Source organism: Gracilinanus agilis, chromosome 3 (genome assembly GCF_016433145.1).
Source record: "Gracilinanus agilis isolate LMUSP501 chromosome 3, AgileGrace, whole genome shotgun sequence".
NCBI lineage: Eukaryota > Metazoa > Chordata > Mammalia > Didelphimorphia > Didelphidae > Gracilinanus > Gracilinanus agilis.
The window spans coordinates 420281458-420306814 of NC_058132.1; the positions used below are offsets into that span (position 1 = coordinate 420281458).

Consider the following 25357-nt stretch of genomic DNA (forward strand, 5'->3'; position numbering starts at 1 on the left):
TCTGGTTCATATAACAGAAGGCTTTTTAAAGTGTTGCTGTAAATGACACTCCCTCTTAGTTCACTTAGAGACTAACTTCAAATAATTTTTAGATTGTTTACCCATATAAATTGTTCAGTTTCAGTAGATCTTGAATGAAGTTAAAACCTGAAATAAGCATAAAATGACATATATATTAGAAGAATGTGAATGGTTCTTTATAATTTTCTTTTCTTTCCATAGGAGAGACTTCAGCATGCAAACCTTCATCTGTTCGCCTTGCACCATCATTTTCATTCCATGCCGCTGGTCTTCAGATGGCTGGACAGATGCCCCATTCACATCAGCAGTACAGTGACCGTCGTCAGCCAAACATAAGTGACCAACAGGTTTCTGCCTTATCTTATACTGACCAGATTCAGCAGCCTCTAACTAACCAGGTATGTTTGTGCCATATTAGATAATTGTATTTTGGGACTACAATTGTTGCCTTAAAATTTGTGAAAATAAGAAATATAAGTGGTTTGATTAACTTACTGAGAACTTTTTGCAAATGATGAAAATATATTGATTTCATTTAAAGATAAACTGTTTTCAGTAGAATCAAATTACATTTTTTAATTAAAGAAAATATACATTCCCAAGTCAGAGAACTTAGTCCCAAAATACTTTTTATAAAATTAATATAACTTGAAGTAATAGATTAATTTCATAGGAGGTGAAGGCAGGCCATGATTTGTTATTGTAAAACATCCAGTGATCCTGTTGGTCTGAATATAGATTTCCCCTTAAATAGACTATACTTCTAAAAGTGAACTGTCATTAGAGGGGAAAAAAGCATTCTAAACTATGAAGCAGAACATAGCAAAAAGCCATAATTGCTTTTATAATAGAATTTTAAATATTTATTTATTCTCTTCTTTCCACTTTCATATTATATCATTAATGACTTTCCTTTTACCCCTAAAACCTGGTGGAACCCTCCCTCTTAACAAATAAGTCACTATATCTGAAAATATATGCCTTGTTCCAAACCTCAGTCTAAAATCTTCATGTTCTGAGGCAGAAGATGTGTTTCAATGTCAGAAAAAATTCTTTAACAGTTCAGTCTAATGAAATAACCTTACAGTAATGAGGGTGATATGTGCCTTAAGCAAATACTATTAGGTCATATGATAAATTATATCAGTGCTGATAATCCTTTAAATTCAACTTGGGGAGAATGGATGATCAGATGCATGTTTGAGACTTGGAATTGAAAATGGAGTAAATACCATAATTTAAGCAATACATTTCCATATTCAAGTAACTGTTTTGGAGTACCGGAATGTTAGACTTAGAAGGAACCTTCATTTTTGAATAATAAAACTGAAGCTCAATTAGAAGAACTGACAATGGGGAAAGTAAGGGCCATAGCTAGAATTTGTACCTAGGTCTTCTTGATTCCAATTCTGCTTCTAAGATTCATTATTTGAATGATTACTTGCTTGGGTATCTTTTTAAGATAAATAATTTTTTCCAAATTATTAATTTTTACCTGAAGCACAATTGAAGTACCTTGTTTAGTTAAACATTTACATTAATGTCCTGGCTCAGAAGGGACTTATTTTCAATAACTGGGGAAATGATTACTTTTGTCTGTTCCCTACATTTGAGCAGCAAATGCAGCTTTCTAATCAAGAGATTTTGTAGTAATCCAACAGAGTCGCTAAAGAAATTATAGGTATTATTTTCAATGTATGTTTTTTGTGGCAGGATCACTTTAGAGTTAGGTTATTTAAAATTAGATAATATAATCTAAAAATCCACCTAAACCAGGCTCACACATAATTACAGTATATTAAAGGTAAACTAACTAGTGAGAATGCCTTTGGTGTCTTCTTTCTGAGAAGCAGCTAGGAGTACTGGACTTGAATTTAGGAAGTCCTTTGTTCAAAACCTCTGTCAGCTTCTTAGTAGCCATGATCCTGCCCTCCTAATTCCTCAGCTATAAAATGACAGGGTTGGACTCAGTGGCCTCTGAAGTATTTTCTAGATCTAGATTTATTAAGATACCATAACCATCTTGTATGACAACTGATTGTGGCATGAGTATTGAATAAAGGTACCAGTATCAATCTGTAGAGTGAATTTTAGTTTTGTTTTTTTTTTTTTAATTTTTTTATCTTTTTAGACAAACAGAAATGGAAGGGAAAGTCTTAATGTTTTCTTCCAGATTTCTTATCTAGATTATCTTGCAATCCGCAATATATGGGAGAAATGTATTTCTTAGTATTTCTAGAGAAAATAAAAAGATATACTTCCAAATATGTTGGTGATCTGGAAAATTTTTTCATATAATTGTGGGGAATTTGCTAAACTTTTTAAAAACTGTTGTTATTATATGTCCCATGTTTTATAGACATAGAAATTCCAAATAAATTTTAGATGCCGACTCTCAGGCTAATTAGTAATGCTTTTAAGTGTGAAGATTTTACTCATCCATGACATTTTTTTTCCCTTCATCAACCATTGATTTGTTCTTTTAAAATCATTTTAATTTTTATGTAATCAACATTTGTTTGGCTACAAAATCTTTTATCCATAGCTGTGAAAGATTATTTTTTTCTCTGACATTTTATGGCATAAATTTACACTCACTTTTGGGGGGATATTTGTGTGGTTAAAATGTAAGGAACTAATTAATTGACTTAGTATCGGCAAAATTACAAAATAAATCCATTAAAAGAATCGGTTTTTCTGCAAATAAAAGAAGAAAAATGCTACATTATTCATAAAGCACATAAAATGTCTTAAAAGTTAAATTATCCAGACATACAAGATTTACATAATTTTATAAATATTTTTGTACCAAAGAATGAACATTCCCATATACAGGGTAAAACACAAAAAAGGGATTGTATATGAAATTTTTATTCATATTACTTGCTTGAAAAAATTTAGTTTTTAAAAACATGGGCTCTTCATTTTTTTAATACTAGTAAAAAATAAAAGAATAAAATCCTTTTAATAAATAAGCATTGTGAAGCAAAATAAATCTGTCCAAAAATGAATGTCTCTTTCTAGACCTTGAATCAAGTCTTTTCCAAGAGATAAGTGGCAAACTTCCTCATACATTTTCTTTGATGAGAGTTCCTAAAGCATTTAAAAGTTGTTTTTCTTCAGTGTTGTATAGTTCTGTGTAGTTCTCTTGGTTATGCTCAGTTCATACTTCATCAATTCAGACTTTCTCTGATTCTCTGACAGAATCTCTTCAGTAATTTCATATATTTTTTAAACTTAAGAAAATTTCAAATAAATGGAGAGACTATTTTTTTTTTAATTTAACCCTTATCTTCTGTGTATTGGCTCATAGGTGGAAGAATGGTAAGGGTGGGCAATGGGGGTCAAGTGACTTGCCCAGGATCACACAGCTGGGAAGTGTCTGAGGCTGGATTTGAACCTAGGACCTCCTGTCTCTAGGCCTGACTCTCAATCCACTGAGCTACCCAGCTGCCCCCTGGAGAGACTATTTTTAACAATTATTATCAGACATTTTGCTACTCAAATTCTCTCCCTCTCTTCCCTCTTCCCCAAAGTAGTCAATAGTCTGATATAGGTTATATCCGTGCTGTCATGAAATAGATTTATTATTGTTACAATGATATTCCCTTGCATTCATACAGTTTGTTCCACCATTTTCCCATTCATAGGTAGTTTTTAATTTCTTTGCTTTTCTTTTACTCCACTTTTATTTCTCACTGTGGTATCAGGAAGTTCATTTTGCTTGCAACTATTTCCTCCCTGGTATTATCCATTCTCTTTTCCTCTCTTCCTTTCTCCACTTTTCCCTGTCACTCGTTCCCCAAGACTCTTGTCTTGCAATTCATGCATGTGTGTACCCCTCTTTTAGTTTTTGTGTTTTTTGAGACTAAGTCTTTCTGTTAAGCTCAGGCTGCAATTGCAGCAGCCATTCAAGTACTAAATACCATTACTGATCCCCACAGGAGCTTTGATATGCTTTCTTTTTCTCATTTGAGCAATTTTGCCTTTTGAAAATAACTTGCTTGATTATCATGGATAACTGATTGGTCTGCCAATCAGGTAAAGTGTAGAACTGTCAGGTTCCTTATGAGTAGAGACTGTCTTTGTCTAGATCAGCAGTGCTTTGCCCCTGTGCCTGGTACTCATTAAATATTTATTAACTGATTGGTAGTGGGGATTACTTGCCAAATTAGCATACCCAGTTTGTGACCCCCTCTTTAACCTTCTTTTCCCTATCCCCTCCAGTTTCTGCATTGAGTTTGATATATTTTTTAAACTTCACTCTTACTTTGTATATGTATGCACTTGCATGAGTATGCACAACTCTCTTTTGTCCAAAGTTCAGATTCATGTGAAAGTGAGGTTCATCTGACCCCTTTTCTTTCCTTGTTGGTTATACTCTTCACTACAGTTATAAAGAAATTAATACTCCCTATCTTCCTTTTTCTTTCTCCTATTAAAACCCTCAAAACAGAACCAGTTTCCCGCCAGGTCCTTCCCCCACCTTAATTCTCTCCTTACTCTTTGAACATATTAAGAACTCAAGGCTTGTTTCATGCCCTTCTATTAGAATGATAGGTTTGCTGGAACCAGTAGCACTGGACTGGTCATCCCCGCCAACCTGGCCCAAGGTAATGTCAAGACTCTGAAGACCCTGGCTAAGCTAACAGCAGAACACCCATGTGTCCCTTGTAAGTTCCAAGCCCTAGCACAAGCCTATAATTAGGACTCAAGTCCCAGCAGAAGGCAGTCTGTTACTGTCTATGGAGACCAGTGTTGAGGCTCCTCAAACCCAATACAAAGTGGCTCACTATGCTTTGGGCCCTGCAAGCCAGCAGTAGGAGGTAGCTTTCAGAACTCCTAGCCCACAGGCCATCATATCACCTTGTAAGAACTGAAAGTTGCAAAAACCCATAAGTGGGGGGAATATGAGGGGAAGCAACAAGGAAGGAAAAACTGAAGTTTAAGGGAGTACCCCTTTTTCCCTGAGAATAGAGTTCAAAATTAAGTCAAGAAAAAGGCTACAAAAATGAACAAACATAAAAAACCAATACTACATAGAAAGTTATTATGGAAACAAAGAAGAGCAAGGTACAAATTCAGAATGGGACAGTGAAATCAAAGCAATTATATGCAAAACTTTGAAGAAAAGTGGGAATTGGACTCTGGAACTGAAAGGGTCAAAAAGGAATTTAAAAATCAAATAAGGAAGACAGGAAAAATTGGGAAGAGAAATGAAAGCAATGCAAGAGGAAAAGAATTCCATAAAAAGCAGAATTGGCCAAATGGAAAAAGAGGCACAAAAATGCAATGAAGAACAGATTTTTTTTTTTTTAAGTAGAGTTGAAAGAAATTTCAAACACTTGGAAGAAAATAATTCCTTAAAGATTAGAATTGGACAAGTGGAAGGAAGCTAACGACTTCATGAGATATCAAGAAAAAAAATTAAAATAAAAAATGATAACATGGAAGAAAATATGAAATATCTCATTGGAAAAACAGGTGATCTGGAAAATTTATGTAGAGGAGAAACATTTAAGATTTATTGGACTAAGTGATTTTTATAAAAGCTTAGATATAATATTACAAAAAATTATCAAAGAAAGCTGCCCTGTATTCTGAACAAGAGGAAGAAATAGAAATTGAAAGAGTCTACTGATTATCTCCCTGAAGTAAATCCCCAAATGACAAATTATACCTAAATTCCAGAGTTCCCAGACCAAGGAGAAAATACTATCAGTAGACAGAAAGAAACATTTCCTATATCATGGTACCAAAGTCAAGATTTCACAACACTTAGCAGCTTCTACATTAAAGGATTGAAAGGCTTTGGAGTATGATATTCTGGAAGGTAAAGCAACTAGGTTTATAATCCAGAATCACCTACCCAGCAAAACTAAGTATTCTTTCAAGGGGGAAAAATGATCATTTAATAAAATAGAAGTTTTCCAAGCATTCCTGATGAAAAGGCCAGACCTAAGCAGACAATTCGATGTTCAAATGCAAGACTCAAGAGAAGCATTTTTAAAATGTAGAAAAGAAAGAGAAAATTTAAAGGAGTCAATAATGTTTTAACTGTTTATATTCCTATGTGGCCAGATGATATTTGTAATTACTAAAATTTTTATTATTATTTTACCTTATTTTATTATTTAAAATTTTTATTATTAGAGCAGTTAAAGGAAACTACATAGAGAGCATAGGAGTAAGGTAAAACTAGGATGATATGATATTTTTAAAAAAGGTTGAAAAAGAAGATTGCATTAAGGGAAAAAGGAAGGAAAAGTTAGAATGGGATAAGTTATCTTACCTACAGTGAGATGAAAAAATTATTATAGTAGAGGGGATGGTAAGGGTGGTGTCAGGCAATGCTTAAACCTTACTCTCATTGGAGTGGTTCAGAGAAGGAACAACAATCATACTTATTTGCATATAGAAATCTTTCTTACCCTGTAGAGAAATAGGAAAATAATAAGAAAAGAGGGGGAGTTAAGAAAAGGAAGGGTAGAATAGCTAGGTGGTGATTAAAAGCAAAACACTTGTGTAGAGGAACAGAATGAAAGGAGAGAGAGCAGGATAAAAGGGAAAACAAGATGGAAGGAAATACACAGAAAACAACTGAATGTCAATGGAATATTATCAGTAATGGTACATAGATAAGTTATAAGTTATTTGGAAACTTAAATTTAAAATGGAGGCAGGTCAGAGAACAAATTTATAGAATTAGTTCATTATCATAGCTCATATATAGAATCAATTCATTAAAGAGAATGGCACTGAGGAGACAACATATCAAAATTCATGAAATATCAGTGCTGCAGGGGGAGGGGGGAGAATTTCTCTAAGTGCCTGCATCATTAAAATAGAGGAAAAGCAGATCAACTAAAAAAACTTTTAAAAAGAACAAATTACAAACCTCCAACTAAGGACTAAATTGGAAATCCTAAAAAATCAAAAGAGAAATTGATAAAATTGAAAGTAAGGAAACCATTGAATTAATAAGTAAGACCATGAGGTTGATTTTTATGAAAAAAGAAAATAGAGCATCAGTTAATTTGATTTAAAAAATGAAAGAAGAAAATCAAATTACTAGTATCAAAAATGAAAGGTGGAATTCACCACCAATGGAGAGGAAATTAAAGTAGTCATTAAGAAGCTATTTTGCCCAATTATATGGCAGTCTAGGTGAAATAGTTGAATATTTACAAAAATAAAAATTGCTTATTTTAGGAAATAGAATACTGAAATAATCCAATCTCAGAAAAATAAATTTAACAAGCCATTAATGAACTCCGTAAGAAGAAATCCTCAGGGCCATATGGATTCACAAGTGAATTCCCTCAAACATTTAAAGAACAAGCAAAAAAACACCAAAACCAAAAAAGCAAGCAAAAACAGAGAAAGTTATAGCCAATTTCCTTAATGAATATAGATACAAAAATTTTAAACAAAATACTAGCAAGGAGTCTACAGCAATATATCACTAGGATCATTCAACTATGGCAAGGTGGGATTTATAACAGGAATGCAGGACTGATTTAATATTAAGAAAACTATCAGCTCAATTAACCTTATATTTCAATAACAGAACAACAAACAAGATTATCTCAATAGTTGGGTGGGGGAAGCTTTCAACAAAATACAAAACCCATTCCTATTAAAAACACTAGAAAAAAGGAATAAATAGGCTCTTTCTTAAAAGGATAAGTAGTATTTTTCTAAAAACCATTATTATGAGTGTTGTCTTTATGACAGTGACCAATATGGAAGTATGTTTTGCATGATAATACATGTGTAAGCCAGATAATATTCTTTATCATCACTGGGAGGGGGGAAGGAAGGGAGGGAAAGAATTTCGAATTTGGAAAGTTTGTTGTAAGTCTTATTACATGTAATTGGGATAATAAAATATTTAAAAAAAAAACAAAACAGAATGTTACCTCTTCATTATCCTATAGGTAGCTGCTTCTGGCTACTCAAACAGATTTCTTTCTAGGATTTTTGTTCATATCCTGGCTTCAATAATGCTTGCTAGAAAGCCTTATTTTTCCCCTATAGGATAAAACCAAACTTTTCAGCATAAATGATTCTTCATTGCAAGCCTATCACTACTTGTCTTTTGAAGTATTGAATTCCCAGATATCTGTCATTTGTAACAGAAACTGTGTTCCTGAGATTATAGCTGCTTTGTATTTGACCCCCTTTTTTGCTGCCATCTAGTGGGTGTTAGCACCATGGCATTGAGGCTCAGAATTTTTTCTCTGGTTTTTTCCTTTTGGGTTTTTATTTATTTTTTTTAAGGATGTGGTCCATTGATTTTTTTTTTTAAACCCTTAACTTTTGTGTATTAGCTCCTAGGTGGAAGAGTGGTAAGGGTAGGCAATGGGGGTTAAGTGACTTGCCCAGGGTCACACAGCTGGGAAGTGTCTGAGGCCGGATTTGAACCTAGGACCTCCTGTCTCTAGGCCTGACTCTCAATCCACTGAGCTACCCAGCTACCCCCATCCATTGATTCTTTCAGTCTTTACCCTCTAGTACTAAGCGTTTAACATTTTTAATTAGTAATTTCTTAAAATATAAAGTTTTTAAAATTATATTTTTAGGTAGTTCAGTGACTTAAAATTATCTTTGATTTGTTTTCCAGCTTGCATTTTCTTTTTCATTTTTAATGTTTTGATACTGTTTCTATTTCTTGCTGTCTGATGAAATAATTGATTTGTTTTTAGTCTATTCTTAATAATTTTTAGGAAGTCTTTTACTTTGTAAGATTTACTACTTTTGTTCTTTTTGTTCCCCAAAATATCTATTCCAGTGCTTTTATTTCATTTCTTATATTGCTTCATTTCTTCTGGATATGTATGTTGTTTTTATGGAAAATCTACTTTTTCCTTTGTGTTCCAGCTTTTAATAGTTATGATGTTACTCTTTCTGTCTAGATTGGATTTGGGGGCATCTCTGAATCTACAGTAAGTCTTCATATAATTGTTTCTTTGGTATCCTCATCTCCTTAAATGTTGAGGGACTTTTTGAGAACATTGAGGTTTTATTCTAGGGCTGAGGTATGCTCCCTCCTACCCATTTGGTATTGAACTAAGTTTTCTGGGTACTTGACTTTATCAGTGTTAGGTCCTTCTGGATCTTTGCATGTCAGTGCATTGAATATCCAGGATGCTGAAGTCTCAGCTTTGTGCTGGGGTGCCTATTCTGAGTGTTGCCACTGCCAGTTCCATTGTCTTTCAAGGTCTGTGGTATAGATTCTCTACCACCTTGGGGTTTTCTTGAATGAACTTTCTACTCTTGCTGTTTCTGAATTCAGAGACTTAGGATGCAGGTGTCTATCCTATGTCAGTTTATGCCGGTAGACTTTATATCTATTTACTAGTACTAGCACTAATTTTTTTTCCTACCAGCTTCCTTTCATCCTGCCTTTGGGTATTTGATATGGCTTCTCCTTGCATTTTTGGATTATTATTTAGACTGGTGTAACTTGCAGAGGTTTGTGGGACGGGGCTGCTTACCTCTATTCAACTGTCTTAGCTCCTTCTCTAAGATTTATATAAATATAATCATAACCTTACTGAAATAAACAATTACACAGGTTTTCATTATTCTTGGCTAGGTTGTTGCCTTAAGAAATGTAAAGGTTTAATGTTTTATTGATCAAATTATGCCCAGACCTTCACTCTAGAAGGGTACAGAATCAAATCTGAAGTCAGGAAATGGACTGGAAGGATGAGCTGACAAAAAAGAATTCCACAATAAAAAGCAATTATTGTGACAGGGATGCTAAAATTATAAACTCAGAAGGAAGCAGTGATTCCAATGGAGCTATAGTCCAAACCTTAAAGAAAAAACAACATGGGCAAAAGTTCAGCAAGACTTCTTGGAGGAGATGAAGCAAGAATGAGGGGAAAAGAGGTTAAAAAAAAAATCTTTTGTCTTTGAAATGAGAATATTAGAGGAATAAATGTGAAAAGAAATGAATTATGAAAGAAATCATTGGAATGGGAAATAACAGAGGTACTAAGGTACAAAACCCCTCCCTCAAGCAACCTTGAACCAAGTAGAATGTATCAAAGAGAAGCCAATGACTACATGAGCCATAAAGAAATATTAAAGTTAAAAGACTGAAAAAAAAAATAGAATGAGTAAAGTACCTAACTGCATATGGGTAAAACAGATCAAGGAGGAAAAATATAAAGATTCATTGCATTATGTAAAAACAACAACTGAAACAAGAATCTAGTTATATTTCGAGAAATCTTAAAAGAAAACTTGCCTAGATTCTTAGAGGAGGAAGGCAAAGTAGAAATAGAAGGAATCTATGAATAAACACCCATATAAGAATCCTGGGAACATCATAGCCAAAGTCCAAAACTTCTAGATTAAATAATAAATATTGAAGCAGCCAGAAAGAATGAATTCAAATACCATGGAATCACAATCAGAAATACACATGATTTAGGAGGCATCATGATAGAAGAATGGAAAGAAATGTTTCAGTAAGGAGAGGATTTAAGCTTCTGCCAAGATTTACTTACCCAAGAAACTAACTATAAATCTAGAGGGAGGCAAAGTGAACTTAGAGGGATATTTGAATAAATACCAGAGTTGGGGAGAAACTTTTGAAATTCAAAGGAAAACACGAACAATCAGTGATAAAGTTCTAAGTTGCCTAATTTTTTATATGGGGAAATGATATGTATATCCTTTAAATCCTTTCCTTGCCAGGGGTTATAGAGGGCTTGGAAATGCTTGTGATAAGACTTGGTAATCTTTCCAATTAGAAAGGAAGGGGAAGAGGAATACAGTGGATGAGGCAAGATGGGAAGAATAGCAGTGGGGAACACTATAAAAGAAAGGTAAAAATTTCTCACATAGTTAGGGTGTAAAAAATAGCCATTTGTACAAATGAGAAAAGGAGGGTTAGGAGGAGTGCCTGACACTGAAAATTTTATTGTATCTGAACTAGTTAAAAGAGGGAAGAATACATATTTCATACACGTTCAGAAACATTTCACTTGACAGAAAAAGGAGAAAAGAGGAAGAATAGATTAAGGGAAAGACAGACCTAGTACTAAGCAAAGCAAACCCTAAGGATATATTTGAAAATATTTGTTTTTGTTGGTTTTTTTTTTAGGTAGCAATTTTGGGGATCTGAAGGAGAGCCCATAAATTGGGGAATAGTTGAACGTTATGGTATACCAATGTGATGGAATACCATTATGTTGTAAGAAATGATAAAAAGGATGGTTTCAAAGAAACATGGGAAGAGTGAAGTCAGTGGAACCAGGAAAAGACAACAATATTATAAAAACAAATAACTCTGAAAGAGTTAGTGTAATGACCAATCATTATTTCAGAACCATGACTCAGAATATGGAATGAAATATTTATTATTTTGGTCCTGGCCAGTGTAGAGATTTCTTTTGCCTTAATGCTTGATAAATTTTTGCATCCAGAATTTTATTTTTCCTTTATTCTTCATGTCAGAGTGGGAGGAAGTAAGGCAAATTTTTGCTGATCAAAAAATACTAATTTTGAAAAATTATCTTAAATCTATTTCAGAGAAAAAACTAATATAATGGAATAGAAAAAGGGAAGCATATCAAGGGTTGCAATTAAAAAATTGGAATGATCTAGAATTAGTAGCTACTACTATAAATCAGTAATTTTCAAAATTATGGTACTGTCTTGAAAAAATACAAATGAAGATCAAATAGAGTTGAAACAAACAGATAAAGAGAACTAAACATAAAGCATAATGGAAATAACCTGATTACCTTCTGTTTTTTGGTGTTCTGTTCCATTTTGATTCTTAGGAATATGTTGTGATAATAAAAGTAAAGCAATTATCTCTACTTTTCTTTGACAAAATAATTAGTGTCTAATCATACCATTGTAGTCATTACTAAAATATTTCCTATCCAAAATACCTATGAATCCTAGGGTATTGTATTGTTATGGTGGTATGTTCCTCAGGTTAACTTCTTTATTGGTTCTAGGGTCATATTAAGGTATCGTTGGATGTGTGACTGTGATTTTAGATTTCTAACCATCCAGCCATGTCACTCTATTAGTAGTAAAGATTTCCATTGCCCTTATTCAAGTTAAGGTAAATTAAAGCACAAAGCTCTGAGCTTGATCAATTTTTTAATGAAACGTAAATTTGTCAGTACAGAGGATTTCAATCTTCTTAGCAATCTAAGACCCTGAATGAAAGCTGATAGGTTATTTTTATGGACGTATGTCAAAAACTAGAAGGCAGCGTCATATTTGGGGAAAACAATACAATCTGTTACAGTCAGAAGTGTCATAGATGTAGGGGGATAATATGATTGGTGGAAATTTGGAATGCAGGACTAGCAACAACCTCTCCTTCCTTTCTGTCTGTATGAAAAGCTCATTGATTGGTGTTCATCTGCATGGCTAATTAGTCACAGAGATAACAGACTAGACTTTCTTGAAGGACTAACAGTGTTTCTGATAGAACAGACAAGACTTCCAAACATCTACCTTCATCCTTTCAGGATAACATTTCTTTGACATACTAATAGAATAGTCATTAGTGTAAAAGTGAATTTCTAAACGTAGAGACAATAAGTGATTTACAGGAAAATTGAACTTCCAAACTTAACTTAAAGATTAATGAAATGTAACTTGTGTAGTTACATGAAATGTCAGCAGTTGCTACATAATAAAATCAATTGCAAAAATGGAGACAGTATCAGTGTGATTTTCCCCACCATGCTTTAGTAATATTAACTAGCTCTGTATTCATCTACCTTATTCTTGATAATCAGCAGTGATGATTACCACTCATAAATTTATGGCATTTACTAAAACACACTCTTTGGTTTATATGATACTGCCAAAAAAAATTCTACAATGCGAATTAGTGGAAGTCGAATAGTAATTATCAAGTTTAGGTGGGAGTTGAGGACATTTCATAGGAAGAAAGCAATTTTTTCATTCATTTATTCCTCATTTGGGAGCCACCAACCACTGAGAGTCTTGAAACTTTTTCATTACATTTATTACAAGCTGTGGACACATAACATTATTTCATAGAAGATTCATACATAAGTGATTCCTACTCAGTCTTGTTTATTCTTTGGGAAGAGCTTCATTTCAATTGCTCAACTCTGGTCCTTTTTTTCTTTCCCCCTTTTTGTGTAACATCCTTCCACCTTCTAATTTCCCTATTCCAGTCTAGATTATTTTTTCTTTATTTTTATACTGAAGCCCATCTCTTTTAAAAAAATTTACTTTTAAAATAAAGATGTACTTTGAACCTTGAACATAGGTGTTCCTTGAATTCCTTTATGTGGGAAATAACCTGAAATAGTATTTGGGTTGGGTTTTTTTTTCCTTTTGCATAGAAATATTTACTTAAGAAGGTATAATCACAAAGCCAGAGAAGCCTTGGTTCTATGTTTCACAGTGTTTGAAATTTGCCATTCTAGTATGTACTTGGGTTTACAGTCTTTCTTTTCTTTTTAAAAATAAAATCCTTGTCCCAAATTCAGTTCATTCGTCTTTGGTCTCTAGGGAAGCATAAGCAGTGTCCTTTTACGTGCTTCCCCAGTTCCAAAAGATAAAGTCTGAAAACGGTCAATATTAGATTTTCATATGCAATTTCAAACATACAAACGAAAATCACAGCAATTTCCAGTTAAAATTTTTTGCAGATTCCTAGAGCTAGAAATATTTCACAAAATTCCCCAAATAATCCAACAAAATACAAAGCATTTTACAAAGTTTACCAGATATCTCTGTTTGCTTTAACCTTAGTCTTAGGCTCCGGGGCCTTTCTCAATTCACAAGCAAAAGAAAGAGCAAAGATGAAACTGACTTCTGCTTTGAACAGAAACTTGATCCATACCAAACTTTTCAAAATACGTGAAACTATCCTGACAGCAATTTGGGGACTGGGGTTAACTTGGCCTTGCCCTCTTCTAAAAGGAGAACTATGCTAGGTAGGAAATCTTTCAAATATTCCATCAGTACTTGGGGCCATTCGCTTCGGGGCTCTGCAAAGATGTCCCTTTCTTCATAGAAAAAATACACCAAAATAGAAAGTATACCTTTCTACAGGGTACACTAAAATTTTTTAGGGGGGCCTTTTGGCATTGGCTAATTCCCATCTCTTGATTTGTTTTACATTTGTCTTATTTATATCATTACTAATTGTTTACCATGTTCCTTTAGGAATTATTGCTGAACACTTAATCACTGATGAAGAACTTTTGCTATTACATAATTATGATTATTTCCCTTTGTTTCTTAGATATCAGGCTCTAATCAGAGATTTGATAAAAAGATTTTTTTTTCCTGTAGTCAACCCAGTAATTATCTTTAACAACAAACTCCTGTTCAGCTGTAGGAAGGGAAATTTTAGAACCTTCTAGGTAACTGTATTTACTGGTTGGTCAACACTTGTTTTCACAAAGCTGCTTGTAATCTCTAGAACAGTGATTCCCAAAGTGGGTGCTACCACCCCCTGGTGGGTGCTGTAGTGATCCAGGGGAGTCGTGATGGCCACAGGTGCATTTATTTTTCCTATTAATTGCTATTAAAATTAAAAAAAAATTTCCAAGGGGCTAAGTAATATTTTTTTTTTTCTGGAAAGGGGGTGCTAGGCCAAAAAAGTTTGGGAACCACTGCTCTAGAATAAGATTCTCTTATGCCAGCTGGTGTATTTTATCCGTATCAGCTCTTGGGCTTTATTCTCAGTGCTGAAAGATTGTGTCAAAAGCAAGGAATATGTTCAGCCCAGTGAATTTGTGTGACTGCATTGACTTGAATGATAAACAATTGCCTTGGAAAATATTTTTGTATTTGATTTCACACACATAAACATGCACATTATTTTCCTTATATAGGAATTTTACTTTTTAATCATAGATATAGTTAACGTAGTAGTTAGTTAAAAGTGCTAGTCTTTTCTGTCTGTTTAAGGTGATGCCTGATATTGTCATGTTACAGAGACGGATGCCCCAAACCTTCCGTGATCCAGCAACTGCTCCCCTGAGGAAACTCTCTGTTGACTTGATCAAAACATACAAACATATTAATGAGGTAAGTAAGTAAATTGTTCATTTGACACCAGCGCATGAATCTGTTAAAGAAGCTAAAAATTAAATAGAAAATCATTTTGTGAGTAACGGAGGCTACATGGTTTTCCTTGATTGTCATATTGATGATGACTTTATAAACCTTAGTAAAGAATGTCAGTTATTTCATGAGTTTAAAAATACTTGTTTTTAAGTTATGGAAGGCAGAAGACATTTTCTTTGGTGTCAGAGGTCTGGGGGTTAAATCCTTTTTCTGACAGCTTACTCCTTGGACAAGTCACGTATCCTCTCTGGGCTCTAATTTATAAAATGAATACTTCCAGTTACACATGGCTTCTGAGGTTCTCTCCAGCTCTAAATCTATGATCCTATCAAATGATTTTTAACTGTACTTAGACCCTTAAGACACTCTTTTGTTAGATACTCTCAGATAGTATATGCTGTATATTTCAGATTCTATTAAAGGTATCTTTGGAGTAAAATGTCTTCCTCCTTCTTAACTTTAATCTTGACTCAGTAATTTGTTGTTGAATGAACAGTCCTTTAATAAAATGAATTTACTTCTGTTTCCCTTTTACCTCAGAATTTAGCTCTATAATTTATTCGTATTAAAAGCCAACCATATCGTGAGCTTTGGAATAGATGAATGAGGAAATGTATGCATCAGTGTGGCTAGAGGAGTGATAGTATATATTTTATGATATTTTGATGTTACTGAATGCTATGACTATTTTATTATTGTGGCAATGGAATATGAAAAAATTAATTAAGATAAATGTTCTTGAATTCATTATTGTCATGTGTACATATTGTCTTTTAGTAGTAAACCTGAAAATAGGGTGTGTGTATATATATATATATATGTGTATATATATATATATGAATAATTTAGCTTATGTTTTGGAAGATTTGCAATATTAATTTAGTTTAAGCTGTAGTATCTTTAGAATGACTTATGTGTTCTTGCACATGCTCTTTTGCATATTGTTTTGTCTTAATAACCTATAAGAAAAATAGCTTTTAGAAAATTAATGCATTTTGTTTGACTAGGTTATAGACTCAACAAATGCAGAAATAAGATATTTAAACTTTAATTTCCTTAGCATAGGAGTAGAATAAGCTCTTAAGTGTTTTTTGAAGGAATAATTATATAATACATGATGTATAATCATGTATAAAAATGTATAATACAATTGTGTAATAATTGTATAATTCAACAATTAGTACTAGCAGCTGTATTCTCATCAAAATTTTACCAACTAATATCTTAATAATTTGCATACTTGGTAATATAAAAATATAACTATATATCTTGAATTTCAGGTTTACTATGCAAAAAAGAAGCGAAGACATCAACAGGGCCAAGGAGATGATTCTAGTCATAAAAAGGAGCGGAAAGTTTACAATGATGGCTATGATGATGATAACTATGATTATATTGTAAAAAATGGGGAAAAGTGGATGGATCGTTATGAAATTGACTCTTTAATTGGAAAGGGTTCTTTTGGACAGGTAATTCAATGAAAAATTATTAAATTGTTTGAATTAGAAGGAAAATTAATATATGTTATATATTAGAGGCTTTAAAAATCACTAGTAAGATATATTTTTCTGCTTGTAAGTAGTGAGTGTATATGTATTTAAGTAATTATTGAGGTTTGGGAGCTATGAGAAATAATATCATTTCTTCTATAAAGAATTTATTCTCTCTAGTAGTTTATTTTTCTACACTTTCTTCATGGTATATTCCACACCACAGTCATCATTCTTGTTAGGATTCTTATAGTCAGGCTCATCATATGGGTTAGAGAACTAGTGAAGTGTGTGAAAAGAGCTGACATCAGATAGAGCTAGATTCAAGTCCCATCTCTCACACATACTGGGTTATGTGACCCTGGCTGGGCTAACCATTTAAATTCTGAGCCAGACAGCTTCCTAAGATTAAAAGTTGTATAAAAGTTCATCATCCGTATTGAAGAGGAAATTTTTTTACCTGCATGGAAGAAATCAATCTCAAGTCTGGTAAATATTTTAAATTATATGAAAAAGTCTCTTACTGTACTCTAGAAAGTAGCTATAAAGTAAAACAAATTCAAGCATGTTAGAGAAGAATAATCTCAGCCTGTAATTTAAAAGTTTCCCCAAAGCAAAATCCCACCCACAAGGAAATTTCCAGATCTTTCTTAATTCTGATACCTTTACTGTGTTGATTAATTCCTGTTTATTTGGTATGTAGCATGTTTGCATATAGTTATTTTCATGTTCTTCCCATTAGACTATGAGTTCCTTGAGGTCAGGTGCTTTTACCTTTCTTTATCTCCCCAGTATTAATAGAATGCTTAGGATATAGTAGTACCTAAATAAGACTAACTAGCTCATGATGAGACCTGGTAGTAGAAACTCCTTTTCATTTTTGGTCTGCTGAAAAATGGATGATACCTTCACATTATTCCTATTCTTTATTACATCTGAATTAAATAACCTGAATTAAAATAACTTACAAATTATAGGCTTCTTATATGCAACTTATTCCAGATCCTATCTAATATTGAGGCTCAAGTCATTCTATCACCAATTCAGTGTTTCCTATTCTATCAGGTATGTTGGATCATAGCACTCTGAAGAACATCATTGGAAAAGAAATACCAGTGTTATCTTGGTTAAGAGCATTTTATGGTCCTCCAAGAAAGAGCATCATGGCCTCTGTCTCTATCTAACAAAAGACCTGGTCCCCGATTTCTGTTGTGGGAGAGCACAGTACACAAACTATATGCTATGTATGGAAAGCATTAGTCTTTACCCCAAAGCTATTGCTTTTTTTTCATTGTTCAGTACTGTTCTAAGCCCCAACTATTTAGCCAAACCCATCACCATCTCCCAGGATTCAATAGAAATACAAATCTTGTGTGCCTCATCCCTAGGACTCTTACGTTTTATTTATTATTCAACTTATAATTCAGGCCATTGGGAATATTCCCCATGGTTCCTATCCTTGATGTTCTTGACCTTACTCAACAGAGATATACTTTTGAGGAACTCAGTAAATAGAGTTTATCAAAATACTCATATAAGAAATATAGGTTCTCCAAAACAGAAGTGTACATTAAGCCTCTACACTTCCTTTTTAATTAATGGAGAAGCAATTCCAGTCCTAAATTTTCTTGGAGTTAGGTTTCCACCAATTAATTTCTTTAGCTACCATATGATTTAAGGCCTCTGCCACCATAGCCTCACACATCCCATTCAACATTGCATCATCAGTATAATTGTGGAAGCCTTTCAGATTTCTACCCCACTAAGCCAGCAGTGTGAGGAATTCAAATTACCTTGAGGATAGATGGTGAAAGTGTACTGAACTTCTTTCCAGACAAGAGCAAACTTAACTTGCTCCTGACTGCCTCTAGTCATGAGAATGTAGAAAGCATTGTTCAAATCAGTGACTCCAGCCCTTTATCCTGGGTATCTGACCTATTGTGCTCACAAGTTGAGAAACAGCTGCAACAATTGCTTTAATAGCTTTATTCAACAATTAGTAATCGTTACTAGGCGTATAAATGAAGTACTTTTCTCAATAATGAGGTTGGACCAACCTTCTTTCCACAGTGATGCTTAAAGCTCCATTCAAAAGCTTTAACTTGAAGAGCTCTACTGTCACCTTTGTGACTTTGGACATATTACAACCCTGATTTCCCCAACTATAAAATGGCAATAGTAATACTCTTAACAACCTCAGGCTTGTTATAAAAATAAATTGCTTCCTATAAGTGGTAATGGTACATTCTTTTCCAATCATTCCAAATCTTGGCTCATCTGATACTAGCTACTCTCACAGTGTTCATCTTGAGCTTCCTTATTTATCACCACTATGCTGCCCAAGTTCAACCCTATGGAAAATAACAGTTGTATTTTTAAGGGGCATTGGCGGTGAAGTTGGTGACACATTTGGGTTGGCCTTTAAAAATTGATCCTTTGGGTTTGTCTCCTGAAAAGTTTCATCAAAGTTCTGGAAGAATCCCCTCAGGATGGAAAGAATCAGAAAAATATTAAATGTAGCAGAAATGACCATCTCAATGAAATGATCAACATTGCTTGACAGATAAGGCACTAAACTGTCATTTGTAAGAGATCTGGCTAGAAGTTGGTTACTTGGAATAGCCCAAACCACTGGCTGCAACATTGACTCTATCTCTCCATACTATGGAATTGATGATATCAATAGTAGTACTGTAGAATGTCCAGTGAATTAAGAGCCACAAAGGAGATAATAAGTTAACATTTAACAAAAGCCAAAAAAGAAGAAAAAGTTGATTTCATGCGCTTTAGTGGTTAAAGAAAATCAATTTCTTGAGTTTATATGAGTCTAACGGTAAACATGCAACTTAGTTTGTCAAGGGGTCAGTTTCCTTATGTATAAAAGGGAGAACTTAGACTAATTCTATTCTAGCTCTAAGTTCTATGATCCTAGTGAATATAATATTTAATATTACTAGTCAAAACTTCTTTTTGTTATGTGACTGGATGTTTTCCTAAAAGATTGTCATAATTCTTTGTGCATTTTCTTAAGAGAGTTTTTGGTATAAATTACTAATCATTTATCAAATGTCTACTGTACTAGTCACTGTGGTAAGTATTGAGGATCTGAAGATAAAAAATGAAAGTTCATTTTATCAAGGAGAAAATTCTATTGATAGAGACAACATGTGTGTATAAACATGTATATAGAATAATTAGCAAATATATCTAAAGTGGTTAAATCAAAGGTAGTGATGTAGAGCACTAGAAGTAGGGATCAGGTAAGGCATCATTTGGAATGGTGGTTCTTGAGCACTGAAGGAAGTGAGGGATTCTCTGGGATACAAGTGAGGAAGGAGAGCATTCTAGATATAAACATAGAGATTGTAGGATGAAATGCCACATATGGGGATCATCAAGTACTTAAGTTACAGGCCAATTACTTAAGGTATTACTGTTTGGCAAGAGCTGAGGATACAAATATGACCGGGGGGGGGGGGGAGGGAGAAACATGTTAAAAACTTGAGTACAAGCTTGGTATACAAGGTAGTTTCAGAAAGAGTTTTGGTGGGCTAGGGAAACAAACGAAGAAAGAACCTTCTGTAGAGGGTAAGATTTGAGCTGAGCTGTGGAGTAAGAGATAAGGTAGAAACAAGTAGGGAGAATATTCCACAGAATAGGGAAATGGTCATGTGAATAGAAAAATAAGGAGTTAAGATTTTAGAGTAGTTAAAGGGTTGTAAAGTGGAAGAAAACTGGAAAGTGAAGAGGCCAAGTTTGTGAAAAGTTTTAAAAACTAAACAAGATTTTTTTTGTGTGATCTTGGAGGTATTTGTAATTAATTGAGTAGAGGGTGACATGATCAAATGTGTGCTTTCTGAATATCACTTTGACAGATCCATGTAGGAAGTATTTGAGGTAGTGAGTCTATTCTGAAGACAATTGTGAAAGTCCAGGTTTGAAGTAATAAGCATCTCCAGTGGGAAGGCTGTGTCAGAGGAAAGAAGGGAATACAATACATTTGAGAAATGTGAAGATTAAAATGCTAAAATTTCGCAACAGTTTGGCAGTATGGAGTGACTGAGTAAAGAATCAAGAATATCACTGAGATTGGGAACCTAGGTGAATGACTGGCAGGATGATGATACCCTCAAAAGCAATAGGGATGTGTAGATATTTTTGGGAGGGAAGGATAAAGGTTAGGGAAAAGATAATTTTATTTTAGACATATTGTATTTCAGATACTGGTAGAAAGATTAGGACTAAGTACATAGATCTGAGAATAATCCACACAAAAATGATAATTCATGTGAGTTCATGAGATTGCTAAGCATGAAACTTAATTTTACAGGATTATATAAACCTTGACAGACCATAGATGGTAGATATGACCTGGATGAAGTTTCAGTCAAGGAAATTGAGAAATGGTTGGATAGATATGAGGAGAATCAAGATAGAGTACTATCTTTAAAAAACGAAAGAAAGGAAGAACATCTAGGAGAAGGGGATGATGGATATGGTTAGGCTGCAGAGAGGTTAACAACAATGAGGATTGCAAAAAGCAACAAAGAGAAGACTAAATCTGGCTGGATTATAATAGGAAGGGGGAGAGGGTATTGTATGATGAGGCTACAGAGTAGCATGAAGCCAGATAATGAGGAATTTTAAAGCTAAAAAAAATGGTTTCTGTTTGGGAGCCATTGGAGTTTATTATAAAAGAGAAGATTGACATAATCACATCTACATTTAAGGAAAACTTTGGCAACTGTATGGAAGGGGGATTGAAATGAGAGAGACATTTGTGTTGAGAGACCAGTTAGGCCTACTTCAGGCAAAATAAGTGCAAGAGGATGAACAACAGCTAATATGGCAGCTCCGTGAAAAAAGCATACAATGTGAGAGATGTTGTGAATGTAGAAACAACTTAATGCTGCAACTAATTTAATATGTGGTGTGAGTGAGTGCGAGTAGTTGAGGATAACACTAAATTAATAACTTGGTAGACTTCAAAACTGGTAGTGCCCTCTTCAGAAACAAATGTAATCTGGTAGAGGGAAGGACTTAATAGGAAAAGATAATAAGGAGGGGGAGGTTAGGTGACTCAATGGATTATGAGTCAGACCAGAGATAGAAGGTTGAAATCTGGATTCAGATACTTTCTAGCTGTGTGACCCTGGGCAAGTCATATAACCCCTATTGCCTAGCCCTTACTGCTCTTCTGCTGTAGAACCAATACACAGTATTGATTCTAAGATGAAAGATAAGGGTTCAGTTTTAGACATGTTTGGTTAAAAATGCTTCTGGAACATTAGTTCGAACTGTCTAAAAGGTTTATGATGTAGAAGACAAAAGAGTCCTGAACCTTGGGCACCTCTCGATGAGTTTAATATGAGTTATAAGTCAGAAAAAGAAGCTTAGGAAATAGTGGTCAGACAGCTAGGAGAATCAGAAGAAAATAAGTGTCATGAAAACCCAGAGAGAAAGGTATGCATACAAAGAAAAGGTGGTTAAAAAATGGCAAAGCAAGCAAGCAAATCAAGAGAACTTAAGAAGTTAACATTAGATGTGAATATTTGGTATGGAAGGTGGGAACTTTTGGTTCATCATTCAATAATCATTTTTAATATTGTGTTGATAATTGAAAACTAATTGGAAAATTAATTATGTAAAATATTCATCAGTTAGTATTCCCACTTTTGAATATATGAGAGTTTGCAACTTTCAGACTGAATATTGAAAATAACTTTTTCCTATATTGTAATTGAATGCCTTGAAGATAGATGGCAAATTGATATTTACTAAACAAAAAAATGAGAAATTTGAGAGTTCTTTTGGAAATGTTATATCCATGAATATAATATATTTTACTTATAATTAATTGAATTTTTGAATTTAATATTGGACACTGATTATTCTTTATTTCGGTTTTGGAATTCCCCTTTACTTAAAGGGTCACACAGGACATTTCTCAACTTATACTTAATGTAAATGTATTTATGTAGTATATAAACAAAGTGTATTTAAATGGAAAAGACATAATTCTTAATTAAAATAACAGTATGTGACCTATGCTATCCCTTGGTCCATCCTGGAACAATTTAAATGATATTCCTTTTCAATGTTTAGAACCAGAAAAGAAGGGAAAAAACAACCTACTTTTGTGTTAGTTACCTAGCATAAAGGTGCTTTACTTCATGATTTTAGAGTAAGTTGAATTTCCAAAAAAGGTTGTTTCCAGCTGCAAAATTCTATGATTCAAAACACAAAGTGGACCCTATAAAGATATCTTAGAATTTAATTACAGTTGAAAATAAGTAATATTTTATTTAAGAACTTATACCTTTGAAATTTTAATTTATTGCATCAAAAAAAGCTACAAGTAAAGAGGAATAGTATTTTCAGGATTTTAATTTTTTATTTTGAAGTTCATCAATAGGAGCATTTTCTTATGCAAGGAATGGGGAAAATGTTTTTGTATTTTATTATGTACAACTTTGCTTTTTTAAAGTACATTAAATTCCAAAGTTGTATTACGTGAATCATATTTTGAAGTCTTTGAATCTCTGGAATTTAATTCTCATGAAATAATGTTCTTATTTAAGAAATTGGAGAAGTGTCATAGGTGGACAGTTTATAAAGAAGTTCAACAATTTGGGTTTTTAACTCAGTCATAGTATTTTAGCCAAATAATTCAAATATTAGATACATATTCCAGAGTTAATAGATTTAAAGAGTTGGAAAGAACTTCATGGATTTGTTTTAGGTTAACCTGGGCTTGACTTAAAATGCCCTATATGTCATTCACAAGAAATGATCATCTTCATTTTAAAATCTTAAATGAGAAAAAACTTGCTGAGGCAGCACATTCCAATTTCTAAATTAACCTCTTGGAAGGACCCACCTGGGTCTGTTTTTCTCATTTAAGCAGAAGTAATCTCATAATGTTTATATCTTTTTATTTATTCACAGATTCTTCTTCTCTCTTGTTATCTCCCTTTATGTCATGTATCCATTTTAATATTTTCTGGGTAAATTGTCTATACCTAGTTTCCTCCAGACCACTTTCCAGTTTCCCCAATGTTTACCATTAAACAATGAATTCTTATCCTAAAAGATTGGATTTTTACTTTTGTCAAACACAAAGTTGCCAAAATCCTTTACTATTGTTTGTTGTATGTTTGTTCTTTTCTGCTGACCTACTTTTCTATTAGTCAGTAGCAGATAGTTTTACAAGACCTTTACTTTTTTTTTTCCATTAATTCCTTTGCTATTTTTGACCTTTTGCTCTTTCAAGTGAATTTTGTTATTTTTTTTCTGGTTAATATAATATTTTTAGGATAATTTAATTGGAATGGCATTGAATAAGTAGATTAGTTGTGATTGTCATTTTAATTTTATTGGCTCTGCTCTCATGAACAACTAATATTTCTCTATTTAAATTTGACTGTTTAAAAATATTTTATAATTATGTTATATACACTTTTTTGTGATCAAATGATGCCTTCTGTGGTATGGGAAGGGGATAGAGGAAGAGAGAAAGATATCTAGAAACAAAGTGTAAAACTAAACCAAAAAAAAAGCAAATTTAATCATTTTGTATGTGTTTAAATATTTTTTAATATGGAAACATTTTCATTTATTATTAATTTAGTTTTAGTGTATCAAATTTTTCCTCTGTTTTATTTGTTTTGGATGAACATAATTGTAGGGGGCAGAATGGAAGTTGATGTGGTACTACTATGAATCAGAATTACTACTAATGGTTTTTAAAAAATTCAAATAGTATTATTAAAGGCCAGTGGTTCTGGAAACTAGCTTTTCAGTGAAATCAATTCATTTGTGCCCATCTGAATGCCTTCAATTTTTTTTTGTTTGTCTCAGAAAGGCAAAATGACCCACAAGATAAGGTTATGGTGTTTGATATCTTTACCAGTCTGCCAAATGTGATCTCCTGAAAGATCATATGAAACAAAGACCCATATAAAGTGTTGAGGCAAAGCTGACACCTTAACTTCCTTCTTTTGAGTGGAAAAAATGAAAAATTTATAGTTGTTAATAATAATAATAAATAAAATAAAAATAAAACCAATGTTAAAACACCAGAAAATAAAGGCAGTGTAAATGTAGCAGAAAGATTATAATAAGGAAAAAAGAAAACCTAGGTTCTAGGCCCAGCTCTTACAGTAACTACCTCTATAACAATGCAACCTCTGGGTCTTATTTTCCATATTTATAAAATGATGCAAGTAATTTAATTAATTGACTATGTAATGGGTTTCTGTACATATTTAATTTGAAATGGAAGAGGCTTCATGAATAAAGTGTAGATATCACTGCATAACAATTCTTTTGCTTTTACAGGTTGTAAAGGCATATGATCGTGTGGAGCAGGAGTGGGTTGCCATTAAAATTATTAAGAACAAGAAAGCTTTTTTAAATCAAGCCCAGATTGAAGTACGACTTCTTGAGCTTATGAACAAACATGACACTGAAATGAAATATTACATAGGTAAATAAAACTTCAATGTTTAATTTTTTCTTTTCAGTCTTTAAATCAAACTGTATTTATTTTAAGGTGCTATATTAAAATGTCCAGGCAACATGGACAACTAGATTACATTTGGAGACTAATAAATTTGTGTATATAAGACTCAGTTCTTCCCAGTATCATTCATTTTTTAAAACTCATTCATATAAATATCTTCAAAGTTTATGTTCCATAAAGCCATCAGTGTATAAAGCAACTCATATTTGAATACATATTG

The 25357-nt window shown here is 33.2% G+C and overlaps 1 protein-coding gene across 2 annotated transcripts in view; it reads left to right on the forward strand.

The window, feature by feature from the left end:
• Positions 1 to 221: 221 nt before the first annotated feature.
• DYRK1A (dual specificity tyrosine phosphorylation regulated kinase 1A) overlaps positions 222 to 25357 on the forward strand; it is a 60298-nt gene continuing 35162 nt past the window's right edge. The window contains exons 1-4 of one of the 2 annotated variants that reach the window (XM_044670291.1): positions 222 to 419; positions 14965 to 15084; positions 16404 to 16592; positions 24954 to 25101. In XM_044670291.1, the coding sequence (XP_044526226.1) occupies positions 297 to 419; positions 14965 to 15084; positions 16404 to 16592; positions 24954 to 25101 (580 nt within the window). In that variant the 5' untranslated portion in view covers positions 222 to 296. The remainder of the gene's footprint in view (positions 420 to 14964; positions 15085 to 16403; positions 16593 to 24953; positions 25102 to 25357) is intronic. The other variant, XM_044670292.1, reaches the window with a different exon arrangement.